Source organism: Pogonomyrmex barbatus, unplaced genomic scaffold, assembly GCF_055798465.1.
Source record: "Pogonomyrmex barbatus isolate J1 unplaced genomic scaffold, ASM5579846v1 scaffold17, whole genome shotgun sequence".
NCBI classification, from domain to species: Eukaryota; Metazoa; Arthropoda; class Insecta; order Hymenoptera; family Formicidae; genus Pogonomyrmex; species Pogonomyrmex barbatus.
In genome coordinates, this window is record NW_028297113.1 from 1,669,600 (window position 1) to 1,683,217 (window position 13,618).

General features: G+C 40.3%; 2 protein-coding genes across 4 annotated transcripts in view; one reads left to right on the forward strand and one right to left on the reverse strand.

Moving 5' to 3' along the window:
- Positions 1 to 582: 582 nt before the first annotated feature.
- LOC105431004 (protein-lysine N-methyltransferase SMYD4) overlaps positions 583 to 13,618 on the reverse strand; it is a 101,577-nt gene continuing 88,541 nt past the window's right edge. For 2 of the 3 annotated variants that reach the window (XM_089074239.1, XM_089074237.1), the window contains exons 4-9: positions 12,416 to 12,653; positions 11,172 to 11,293; positions 8,011 to 8,481; positions 7,351 to 7,552; positions 4,857 to 5,072; positions 583 to 2,515 (exon numbers count right to left, since the gene is read on the reverse strand). In XM_089074239.1, coding sequence (XP_088930365.1) covers positions 2,194 to 2,515; positions 4,857 to 5,072; positions 7,351 to 7,552; positions 8,011 to 8,481; positions 11,172 to 11,293; positions 12,416 to 12,653 — 1,571 coding nt within the window. In that variant the 3' untranslated portion in view covers positions 583 to 2,193. The remainder of the gene's footprint in view (positions 2,516 to 4,856; positions 5,073 to 7,350; positions 7,553 to 8,010; positions 8,482 to 11,171; positions 11,294 to 12,415; positions 12,654 to 13,618) is intronic. The other variant, XM_089074238.1, reaches the window with a different exon arrangement.
- On the forward strand, positions 9,672 to 11,291 carry LOC148937061 (uncharacterized). Its single transcript, XM_089074256.1, has 2 exons — positions 9,672 to 10,296; positions 10,413 to 11,291. The coding sequence occupies exons 1-2, from the start codon at positions 10,215 to 10,217 to the stop codon at positions 10,574 to 10,576; spliced, it is 246 nt and encodes an 81-aa protein (XP_088930382.1). The 5' UTR covers positions 9,672 to 10,214; the 3' UTR covers positions 10,577 to 11,291.

A 13,618-nucleotide genomic window follows, 5' to 3' on the forward strand; every position in this document is an offset into this window, starting at 1 on the left:
TATACACATTTTCATATTTTTTAAACTTGTATAAAATTAGATATTTATATTATTTTTATATACAGTTTATATTATAATATTTTTTAAATATTTATATTTCACACACACACGAAAATAAATATTTAAATTATATATATATATAATTCATATATTTATATACAATTTATATTATTTTATTTTTTAAATAATTATATATATGTATAAAATTTACATTACTTATATATTTATATGCAATTTATATTATATTTTTTAAATATGTATATATAATATCGTAGAGAAGTAGTTCAAAAATTCGCTGATGCACTTACCGTATTTCCGATGTATTTTGCGGTGCACTCTCGAAAATAACGGCTTAACATGCCGCTATAAGGAAGCCGGCGATTGTCATGCGACGAACGGAAGAAAAAGATTAACGGGTTGTGTCGGATTTGTGAGTCCTTTAATCCAACATATAATATACGCGATACGTGAGCGCGCAATCGATATATATATTATACATCCCACGGTTCATATGCATTTTTGTCCACATGCGATGATAAATATATGGTATATCATGCGAGAGAACGAGTTGTCTGCGATATTCGAAAGAAAAGTCATTTTATTAAATCATTTTATTTTGCGAGAAAAAACAAGCGGGACGAATGAATAGGGGGAGGGGGAGGAGGAAGGAGAGATTTAAAATATCCTCGAAATATACTATAATTTAAAAGAGCGGAATGGAGGAAGGAGGATGCTCCGCTTTATTATTTCGCTGTAAATAATTCTTGGCGTTCCCCGGGTGGAGGTGGAGGGAAAGGGTTTATCGTAAATACTTCCCCGACGTAGTTGTTAAACGAGACGACGGGATTTCTTAACGTTAAGATTGGCAGAATTCCATGCTTTTCGCGATCGGCGGAACGCGAGGGGAAGACGTAAGGGCAAAAAGCGTACGACTTATCAGAAACTCCTGACCGTATGTTTTCACAGATAGAGATACGATACACCGTGCACGCACGCACCCCCCCCACACACACACACTCACTCACCCCCCCCCCACACACACACTCACTCACTCACCCCCCCCACACACACACACTCACTCACCCCCCCCCCACACACACACACTCCACACACACACACACACACACGCGCGCGCGCACACGCACACGCACGCACGCACGCACACCACACACACGCACGCACACGTACGTATGCACACAGGCGCACGTAGCGAAGGCAATCAGGAGAGATCTCGGATGAACCAATTGATTACTCGCGCTCTGTGTGCAGGCGAAATTAAAAAAGTTAGCTTCCAGATCGACGCCTCGGTAAACGCCTCGGCCGTTAATTTCCCCGATACCGAAACATCCACTCGCGGCGCAGCCAGCGTTTCACGCTCGCAATATCAATTATCGCTATCCGTTCCCGTATGCCGATAATCGTCGCGGATACAAGAGGCGATACGAAGGTGTACGGTGCATGTGTAGGAGCGGGTAATAACGCGCGCAAATTGCGCGACGATTATGCGGGCGACGTGACGACACCGTTCGCACACGCAACGCTCGGGATTCTCTCGTTCTATAAACCCCCCCCCCCCCGCTCCCCCGCAGGGGAGGATTTTTATTACCTTTGCTTGGCGATTTTATAAAGGCAATAAAGATAACGCGCCCTCTCTTCTTCCATTCGAATCGTAACCCAAGGAGGAACTGGGACACGCGGGAGTATAACGTTTCGAGTATGTGCGAGTAGTGGCTCTTGACAAAGGTCTAAAGGTGTCGAGAGGTGGAAATATATTATTTAATCGGATTATTTTACAAAGAGATAAAAAGCACGTGACTCGAATCTTATTAATTAATAACTTTCGGCGTTATTTATTTATAACTCGCTAAAGTCTATCGGCGATAATCGTCGTTGTATAAATCAGAGCGCTAATAAATCGGAGGAAAGCGTGTAAATTTATTACGCTTTTGAAAAAATTGACGGACAATAAATTTCACGTCTGAGACGCGATACAGGATACTACTACTTTGGTCGGCTGTATCGTCTCGCTGTATGTGTCTCGGTGTGCGTCGGGCCAAATTGGCCCGATCGACGTCCACCCTACGATCAAACGCGTTCCTCTTTTATTCGAGGAACATCTTCGAACCGGCCGTGGTCGCCCGCGCGGTTACAGGATCCGTTCAAATCAGCCTTCCTTCTCCTTTTGCGCGCACTTCAAAGCGCCGCCGGTCGCCAAGTATTCCCGTAGTCAGCTAGACAGGAGCTTAAAGCAATTTCGGCCAGGTGTGTGCCCCGGTGCGGTGGACAGGCGACTTGGTGAAATCTCTTCAGGGCGTCGCAGAGGGTCCCGATCGCCTCGTCGACCCTCTCCTCCTCCATGCTGGCCAATCCACGGTCGTAGAGGGCCTCGCACTCCCTCAGGCACGCGAGCTGATCCTCCAAGCAGATTTTCTTTTGACAGCCCGAGCATTTTATCAGCTTACCCGGCCGCTGTTGGGCTCGCGAGTGCAGCCCACCGCATCCCGCCGTTGGACACCTCGGGGGGGAAAAAACGTCAAAAGCATATTTCGTGGATTCTTTTTTCTCGCGAGGATTTTATTGTGATATCATCGGGTATATATATCGATAAAAATCAAATACCTATCGAATTAAATGTAATGTAAGTCAAGAAGCTCGACGTATTTTTTGTCTATAATTTATCTATATGTATTTATCTATAATTTAGCCTATAATTAGCATATAAGAACATTCTTCTAAGAATGATGTTAATTTTAAAATGCAATGTAAATTTTGTAATAATCATTATTAAGGAAATTTTTATCCAAAATCACCAGAGATCTTTTTAACTTCTTATAACTTTTATTTTCTATCAATTTCAAATTTTGATTATCGATTTGTTAAAGAGAAAATAATTAAGCCTACAGCTTTGAATTGTTACGTCAAAATTACATGATGTTCCGCGATATAAGCAATTATTCTAAATTTATGGATATAAATTTAAAAAGAAAATTTATTAAGATCCTGTGTACCGAGTAATGCCATTTATTATTCTATTTTTGTTCTTAAAACAATTTGCATATGTAATTATTGATAGTAAATATTGATCTTGCAATATAAATTCATAGTTAATTCCAAACTTTAAATATTTTATTGTAAAAATTAGATTTCTAGATATATACAAGATTTCTGATTCCTTTTTAATTATAAAAAACCAAATTATTTGGTTACCAAAAAATACAACAATGCTATATTAAATTATAATAAAATTATAATAAAATTGAAAGAAGAGTTAAATGTTAGATAATATACATATATATGTGTAATTTCAATATTACGTTATAGAGGGTTAATGACGTTATATTACGTTAATTACGTTAATTACTTATAATTATGTTATATTAAGTTATAGAGAGTTAATGATAATTTAAAATTGATTTTTTTAATGAAAATAGCAAACAACATCTTTTCATCCGTTTACTATACACAAACAAAAAAATTAGTCTTAAAACTAATCGAATATTATATAAACAATATATATATAAGCAAGAATATTATAATTTTTTTTTAAATTTTTATTTGATTGACTTTGTATCGATGCAAGTATTAGTATAGTTTTCCTCAACTCAAGACTAAAAATTTTTTAAATAAAGATTATTTATATATATATCAGAATCTATATTTGCATCAATACAAATTCAATCAAATCAAGACAAATTTTTCTAAGAGGACTAATAGTCTTGCTTATATGAAAATACATAGTCTTGATTTAAGTCTAATTTTTGTATACTTTTTTTTCTTATTTCTTGTAAAAAAAGTCACTGATTAAAAGTGCCGCTAAACTCAGCTTCATATTGTCTGACGAACGTGGCTTTATTATCCACTCGACTCATTAATATTTTACACAAATGTAATTAAGGTATATAGCGTAGAAAAATATGTGAAATGCAAAAATGTCTTAACCGGTATTAAATCGTTCCTCCAAAGGGCGGAGGACTGCTGAAATGTCAAGCGGAGACGCGCACTTAAAAGAATTACATTTGCGTTAGCGTGATGATGAAATAATTACTCGTAATTGAACTTTTGTTCCGCCGCTCTCAAAGGGGAGCACCGTGGTTTATTTCTCCGAGAGAAACACCGTCAACGAATCCGCGCTCGTTGTTGACATAAAAGACGCAACGTAACTGAGTGGTAGTGCTATCACCCAGAAAATTACCGCGAAACTGATAAAAGCACCTGGCCGTGTCGTTGGAGTTGGTATAATAAGAATCTTACGACGACGAAAGAGAAGTACCTTTGACGACAGGAGTATCCTTACGGTACAGGCGCTTCTTTCCTTTGAGGAACTCGCCTCGTCAGGACTTGCGGTTTTTAACGATCTCGAAAAATATCTGCTAACACTCTCTCGCTCTCATCCCGCTCGCTCTCTCGCTTCTGCTCTCTCTGTCTCTCTCTCTCTCTCTCTCTCTCTCTCTCTCTCCCTTTCTCTTTTTCGCTCGCTCGTTATTTCTCCCGCGTGATATTCTTGTGCCTTTTTACTCGTTATCCGAGGTTTACCAACATCCCTCGATTCTCCTTTCGGGACGTATTCGAGCCGAACATTTTTTTAAGTTAAATGGCGCGAAGGAGAGACGTTAATTGCCTTAATTAGAACGTATACGCACCATCCACGATACGGAGCGTCGTAGACGCTCGTCGTTAAGGAGTAACTTTTTTTCCCCGTACATACACACTTCCGATATTACCTCGCTAATCTATCGACAGGGAGAGACGGTCAATCGGAGGGAGACTTAAGCGGTACGGCGATACGATCGTTCGTTTAATTAAATTAAATTACTTCGTTAAGTGGGCTCGATCTCGGGGAATTTAAATGGACTTACCTCAACCTGACGGAATCGTTCGTCAGATTCTCAAAGCGCGGCCAATCCTCCTGGCAGGCTTTGCACGTGCACGAGAACCAATACCGTCCCGCCAGTGTCCTTTGACGCTCGGCGAGGGTCCTCTTCGTGAATATCGGCCCGTAGTTTTCGGCAATAACGTCGCCGGGCCGCAGACCGCGAACCGCCCTTATTACGATATGTCGACCGACAAAGTATCTGCGAGCCGACAAAAGCAGGATTCTAACAGTCCTACTCCGTTAACTACGACGCACGCTGGCGTCGAACGAAAATTAACACGTTCGACGTCGACGTCATACAAGTCTTGCTTCACGGTAATTACAGTTGTCGATTATAACTTATAAGAATTGTTACATAAAATATTAATTAAATAGAAATTAATTATAAGTTATAATTATAATATATAATTATTAATATATAATTATAATTAATGATAAGTTGAAATATAAATTGAATCAATTAATGAAGACACACGGAAAGAACACTCGGGCTGAAGCATCTGAAAATTTAACTAGATACAGATTCAAAAATAATATTGTTGGGCCACCAAAATATTTATGTAGGACGTTCTAAACGTGGTTGCTGGAATATCAACAATTTTTACAGATGATTTCTATCATACTTATATAAAATTTTCTTTTTTGATGATCCAACAAAATTATTTTCTATATTTGGCCAAATTTTTAGACACTTCAGCAAAACCGTCCTTCCCGTGTGAAAATGAAATAGCAAATTAAATTGCTTTTCCGCAAAAAAACATGCGCATCAAAATTTATATAAGAATATTGTCGACATATTTGTAGTCTCGAAATATTTTATATTATTTGTTTAACAGACAAATATTTATTATTTTTCTACGTGCGCAGCAGCGGATACCCTTTTTTATCATAAATATTTTATCTCGATTTTATTTTAAATATTTCACCTCAATCAAATGTACGACTGGAAACGCGAATATAACCGTGTTAAAAATCGTTAACCGGCCCTCTATCCGAAACGAAAGTTATTACCGAGCATACGAGTTAATAAATCGAAAAACGGGGAGGGGCGGCGCAATTACTTCGCGATGAAATAATAATCGTAATCATCACAATAGCCCCCGACGACGTTAATAACGCGAGCAGTAACAATTTCCGCTCGCACCGAGTACTGCAGACGAGTTTGTGACATTACGGAATAATGAGCACGCTGGTGTAATTTCGCGTATAATGACCGCGACCCACGAAGTCATCATAGACGCGTTTTAGTGCCGTCCGAAAATCCACATACTTAATTAGCACTAATAGATTCGCAGCAGAAACATCGATATATATATTCCCCAGGAGGAAAAACTTAATTCCAATTATCATCATTATATCTGCATATACCTTTTAATTTTGAACGAACCCGGTATATACTAATAAATAAATTATTTCGGGACGAATATATATAATCACCTCTCGAGCATCGTACACATAGAAAAATATCATTATTAAGAAAAGTGATTATTCGACAACAAAGATTTTATTTTCTCGATTAATAGCCTTAAAATAGCACTTGTCACAAATTTTTAGAAAAACTTATCATTACGTATTACTCAAAAAAAAAGAATTTATTTTCTTCTAAAGAATATTATAAAATTTTATCGAAGAACAGTCGGATTTGATTAAGCCAATCAATTTTTTAAATTTAACTTGATATTCTTCATTTAAGTATTACACTTGCTATATATTTGAAACAAATATATTTTAAACAAATTTAAACGCTTATCATGAACTTATAATAGATTTGCAGATATATCGAACTATTGAAATTCTTAAAACACGTAATATTTACTTAATAATACTCTCTATGTATTTTTCTGCGTAAAAATTTTTATCTAAAATTATCACGGGGATTATCTCGTTTTCTTATCAATTTCGTCAGGTTTCTGTAAAGGCCCGCGAATTTAATGTAAATTCGACGACGATAAAATTCGATAGCTAGAAAATTTGTTTTGACAATGCCAAACAAAGAGGGTTTCCCGGCGACAAAACGCGGGAAGTTGTCGAACGACTCCGGAGAAACTTCGCTTAACAGACTGCGGGCGGTCGCGGGTCGATTAATAATTCGCGCATAATTTTGACACAAGCGATTGTGTACCGTCTGATTATACTAATTAGCTCTCACGCCGGTCTACTCTTTTACGCGGCCACCACGTTATTAATATGCAAATCAAGACGAGAGTCGTGCGTCTCTTGGTCGGTACGCAAAGTTCAGCGAGATCGCGTTTACGTAACGTGTAAACCGGACGGAGAAACATAAAGGAACTTTTTCTCTTGACGGAGATATCCCTCGCGATGAAGGAGCCACCGATTGCTCGCGACGGGATTTTTATTAGGTCCTACCTTTGTTCTCGAAAAGCTCGATTTTTTTTTTTTTTTCCGAGGAGAGAGAAAGAACGAGTGGAAGGAACGTTTTTATCCCTCCCCCCTCCCCCCTCCTCTCCTTTCCTCACCTTGTCACCGCGGGATAGCAGTCGTGATTGAAACGGGCGACTGTGGGATAAATCGCCACGCCGAGGTAGACCGGTCGACTGCCGCGAAATCGATGCCCCGGGCTCGCCCGCGTCTCGAAGAACTCGTGGGCGTTGAATTGGAGCAGCTGCAGGTTCCTCAGCAGCAGGGCGGCCACGATGATCTCCTCGGCGCCCGGGACCTCTGCAAACTCGCGCAAAGTTTCCGATATTAGTGTAGCTCCTCTCCCTCCCTCCCTCCCTTCCTCCCCCCTCCGCGCTTCTGTGCATTCTTCTATTCTCTCTTCTCTCCCCCTATTCTTGGCTTCCCGGCAAAAACTTTCCGCGACTCTTTCCGAGCTGAACGCTGTTAAAATTACGGCGAGCGGACGGACGGACGGACGGACGGACGGACGGACGGACGGACGGACGCACGCGCCACGCCGCGCCACGTGGAGAATCTGCTGAATCGAAAGTTCGCCCTTCGCGCGAGCAAGCACATTTTTCTCCGCCGCCTCCCCCTCCCCCTCCCCTCCCCCGTCCCCCTCGTCTATTCACGATCCGGTAAATTATCCCGGAAAGTTAAATACAGAACCCGCGAGAGAAGCGAGAAGCGAGTCGGTGTAGGTTAACGCAAAGTGTAAAGTGCCCGATGATAAGTACCGTCGTCCGGCGTGGGGCACGCGAAGAAACCGACTCTCTGCAGGCACTTGAGCAGAAAGGCCGCCATCAACGATCTCTCCAGGAAGTCTTTGCTCGTCCGTCCGTCCGCGTGCGTTACCAACATGTACGGAGCCACGTCGACGCTCTCCTCGTCGTCGTCGTCGTCGTCGCCCTCGCCAGGCTCCTCTCCCTTTGTGCTCCTCTCCCTCCTCATCCCGATAATTTTCTCGCCTCCTCGCCTAGATTCCTTGAGTTTCCTCCGTCTGATTCTTCTTTTGGCCGACCTGCTGCTGCTCGCCGGCGATTTCGCACCGCGCGTATCCGGCGTCGACGTCGACGTAGCCGCCAAAGGCGCCGCGGCCTTTTCCGCAACGTTCTTCTTTAACTTCTCGTAGATCTTCAAACACTTCCGCGGGCCCTCCTGCGTCACCATCCGAAGAGCGACCATGCTAAGCACGCTCATGCCGGAGCCTAAAGAGAGGAATTTAAGAGCGGCTCGTAATTACCTTGTAAGAGCCTTGGCCCGTAGGGCGCTTGAGATAATGCCAGGTCGCGCGTATGTAAAGTGCAGCTTTTGCTTAGTGAGAAAAATACCTTGATGAAAAAATACCTACGATGAAGCTCATTATTTCTTATAATTCTATCACTTGCAATACCGAATGCATTTAATTACATATACATGATAGCACCCCATTGTCAAAAAACTTACAAGAAATAGTTACTATAAATTTTCACTATTTGAAACGTTTTATGTTACATTTCTTATTTCGTAATTTTTACGCAAGTTGATACAATAAAAATTGTGACTTGATATTTCAGACACATCTTTTATCATATACTAACATATATTTAAGCCTTTATCAAGAACACATTATATCGTTATAAACATTTTTATATTGTCGAGGAAAAGATATGATTTAATCAATTAGTTTAAATCTTACTTTTTTTTAAAGTAATAAATATATTTTTTTTAGTTAAAACAATACAAATATGATTAAAAAAGGAATTATTTATAAATACATTTTATCAATAAATAATATAAATATATTTTATCGATAAACAAAGAATTAAATCATTCAATATATAATAATGTTAATTGAATATTATTTATTTTGTTAACAGTAACATTTTTATCAATAAAAAAATAAAACAAAAATTATAACATTATTAATAACATAAATTATAACATTATTATTAATAATTATTAAATAACATATTTATATTAATTTGTCAAGTTACAATTAGACCGATAATAGGTTTTTAAAATTTTTTTAATATTCTTTCTTTTTTTTATCGTACTAGTACGATTTAGAAAACATGAAAACTTAAAAAATTTTGATTTAACTCTTATAACAATTGTTCCATGTTTAAGTAAACGTAAAATATTCTACGATAACTTTACTTTTATAAAAAAAGTAGAATAAAATCATATTGTTTAATTATTATCAGATAAATTATTATTAGATATTATTAGATAATATTATTAGATATTAGATTATTATTATTAGATATTATTAGATAGAATTATTATTATTAGATAAATTGACACGAGTCTTAAGTTGCGTAAAACGGCGACGAGACGCCCATGGCTTTCTTTACGCGAGATCCTAGAATGAATTCGGTCTACATTTTCATATCTCAGCATTTTATTAGGGAAATTATGATTTTAATAGTAATATTGAATTGAGAAGTTTTATTAATGTTGATTTTGATAGTGATTTGTTTTTATAGTAGGGTTTATTCGTTATATTTATTTTCATTTGTATATCATGGTTTTAGAACAACGACTACGATCGATTAAGTTCTAATTAGGCTTAATCGATAGCTGAGTATCAAATTCGAACAACTTTTCGAAATTCCACGAAAAGCGAATGACTGTATCAGTTCAATGAACATTTAACGCTGTACTTATGTAGATGCTAATGAAGCAAGGCGTATGTATAGTACGATAATCGTCGCACGTATACGGCTATATCATATCGTATACTATTTTCTAAGTTCCGTTTAAACTAAGTCCATGTCAACGAGTATTTTAGTCGAGAGAAAGACAGGAAGAACCGGGAGAGAAAAGTCCAAATGTCAGGGTCATGCCTGAGACATATGTCGAGAAGGAGCTCATAAAGGCCTCGTCCGTGCACGGCCTCGTCAAAAAGAAGACGACATTCGAGGCAACGAGGTGTTGAGCCATACGGAGTGTCGAAACCATGGTGTCCAAAATACTTGTGGCAGTTGTGATAATCAGCATCGTTGGTTTATTTGCGTCAGAAATTTCAGCTGTGCCGTTACGTGAGTAATCGCATTTTCTTCAATTCTTGTCAATCGCCTACGCTGTGCTCGAGTAGAATATCATAACGCAATTGTGTAGAAGCTAACAGAGTTTTTCTTCCTATTCGTTTACACAGCGTTGCGAAAGTGCGTACCGGGCAAGGAATACTTCGACGGATGCAATACTTGTACATGCCAACGTAACAGCATCGTGGGTTGTACTCGTAAATTGTGCGAATCATCCATTCCGAATGTACCACTGCAATCGCTTCCACCACCCGAAGATTTCTGGCAATCGTGAATATGATTACAATCCAGGGATCCGGACCGAATTGGAATTGAAACCGAAAACCATTCCTTAAAGGATATCCTACGGATGTTCTCCGGATATTGATTCGTGTGCTGAGAACATGCACAATAGAATAAGATGTACTTTCGTAACTTTCTGTCAATATTTCTCATTGACATCATTTATTTCATATTTTTCTTACTAGACCTCGTTTGTATGTTCATGAAAAAAAAACTGACGAGATATAATGATTTAAATAGATGATAGGTGATCAGCATATACGTATTAAATAATTTCTTCCTATATATAACTTTTTGTTAGAAAAAATGCAACACTGCTTAAAACATATTAATATTAATATTAATAAATATTTCTCAGTTTTATATATATCGGATTGAGAAGATTTTGCTAAATTTCCAATAAACTTAATTTTGTGCTGATGTGAAAATTGTTTTCACTTCAATCTTGAAACCTCAAACGTCGCGATTACTTATGTCGAAACTTTAAATCGGATTTAAGTTTGGACAAAGGGAAGCTGAAACTATGTCTGTTATCGCAACGTCTTTATACATTAGAATTATACTAATCCGTACTTTCGTGCACTTACCTATCAGCAACGCCAGAACCTTGCACTCGTACTTATGATACGTCGCCATCGCGACGTCTCTGCATTGCTTTCCGCAAAAAGCGACGCAGCTGCAGTTCGGGCACCCGATCGGCGCTCTCAATCTAAAAATTTATCCGGATATCCGTAAATCGATCGAGAAGAGAATGGAGTTAGTCCAGAGGAAAAGAATTATGCAAATTGACGAATAAAAGCCGAATGGAGATCTCCGCGCGGGGACAAAATTCAATCCAGGTAAATTCAGATCGGGCAACAATCTCGAATAATACAATCTAAACACTCAGATCTGAACAAGTCGTGTAAAACATCGTGATTCCCAAAGGTTAATTTACAAAAGGAAATTTAATACAAACATATACACGAAAAAAGAATTGTTTCTGTTGAAATATCTAAAAATTTCACCAGATGGTCTGAAAATAATTTTGTCGAACTGTCAAGATAGTTATGTAGCACACTTAAGGATAATAAAAATGCAAAAATCTTAGATATTCTAGCAATTTGAACATTCTCCATAATTATTTTTATGAACTTAAATTATATGCATTATATATATCTATATCTGGTCAAATTTTTAAAAATTTCAGGAAAACTGTTTCTGTTGAAACATATTTAAATGTCTTATAACGTCTGAAAAATTAATTTCCAATGTCTTTGAAATCGAATTCAAACCAGTAGCGATGACCTTCGTACTAATTATCGCATTAATTGAAACAACTCATTTGTTCATGTTTGTTTGTGTTCACTCGGTCTGGATTCGGCTTCAGATCGGCACTGGTAAGCATGCGTGCCGTTTTGAAATTTTCGCGGCTCGGTCAGCGCGCACGGCTTTTATTTTTGCGTAATAACGAGTTTTTCCCGTCCGCGTACATCGTTCGCCGGCCGTCTCGGTCGCGCGCGTGGCCGTCGCTCGGGTTAATGAAATTCATTTTCTCTTTCTCGCTGTTGCGGGTTTATTCGTAAAAAGCTGCGGATAACGCAACGGACAGAATGAGGAAGAGAAGGGCAGACTTGCCGCGCACATAGACAAAGCAGAAGCTTTCACACACGGTGGATTACGCGTCGTCCAAGGCTTGTGTCAGCATTAAATTCGGCAGGAAGAGAGAAGGAGAAATAGAGATAAAGATAGACAGACAGATAGATAGAGAGAGAGAGAGAGAGAGAGAGAGGGGGAGAGAAAGAGAGAGAGGACTGAGGGCAAAAGGACCCGCCGGCAATTTTCTCCTCACCTCGCGTAACAATGCTGACAATGGGTGCCGTAGAACTCGGGCAGGAGACAACCCGCCAGCGGCGGCTCAACTAACAGAATATCGCCCGGATGTATTTCCGCGGTTGCGACGGCGTGTTTACCCGCCGTCGTGGTCTCACGGATTTCCAGGACGTCGGATGACCAACGGAGCTCGGAATTAACGGCGCCATTTAACGGCGTGCCGTCGCCGTCGCCGTCGTTGCCACCATCGCCGTTGCCTGCAAAGACGCAGCACTGTGTTCTGTTTTCTTAGGGTAAGTTTCATTCGCGCGCGCGCGCACCCCTGGTAGTTATGGAACGGCAGATATCCCGCGAGATAACGCGGATTCCTTGACCGGGGAGGGGGGGGGGATTATTTGAACTCTATTCCGGCGTGCGTAAATGATATTTTAGAGACAGGCTCTTTAATAAACATGGAACGTATGCGAAAAATGAGAGTCGGGAAGGCGAGAGGGGCGAAGCCAAGGATTCTCCAGACGCAAAACGAGAGTATATGCGGACATAATACGTCACACGTGTATGTTTACGTTTCGCCGGATACTCCGTGGTACTCCGCGACATCGAAAGTCGCGGGCGGAGAAGCGCAACTTCGCTTTTTCCTTCATTCCCCTCCCCTTTTTTCGTTACGCGTCGCACGAATTTTACGATACGAGGTAAAGTGAGAAAATAACTCTTTGGAAGAGAGGAGAGAGAGAGAGAGAGAGAGAGGGAGAGAGAGAGAGAGAGAGAGAGAAAGAGAGAGAGAGAGAGAGAATTCGCTCTTTGGTCTCCGAGCGCTTCGGATATTCGTTCGTAGCGATACCTTGCGCGCCACGCCACTCCCTCCTCTCCCCCCTCGCGCTTTCTGTGCGTGTACACGCGCGCATTATCTCGACGAGGATGCTCGACGTGATAGGCGCGAACGCGCACGCGGTGCGGGACGAGGCGTAACGCTCTTTGTCCCACGCCTCCGCGTCGATTTCCACCGACGGGGTAGGGGGATGGGTCGCGGCGCGAAAAGTTCCGGCCATGCTCCGTCGGTCATGAATGAACGACGGGGCGAGGGACGAGGGGGAGAATAGGAGGAGCGGGGAAGGGGATCGTGTACTACGGCCTACTACGGGCTCTGTAGTACGCGCGCCGCGGCTGACGCGATGGTTTTGTCGCGGCGAGATACGCGTGTGATAAAGAAGGACGGGAGATG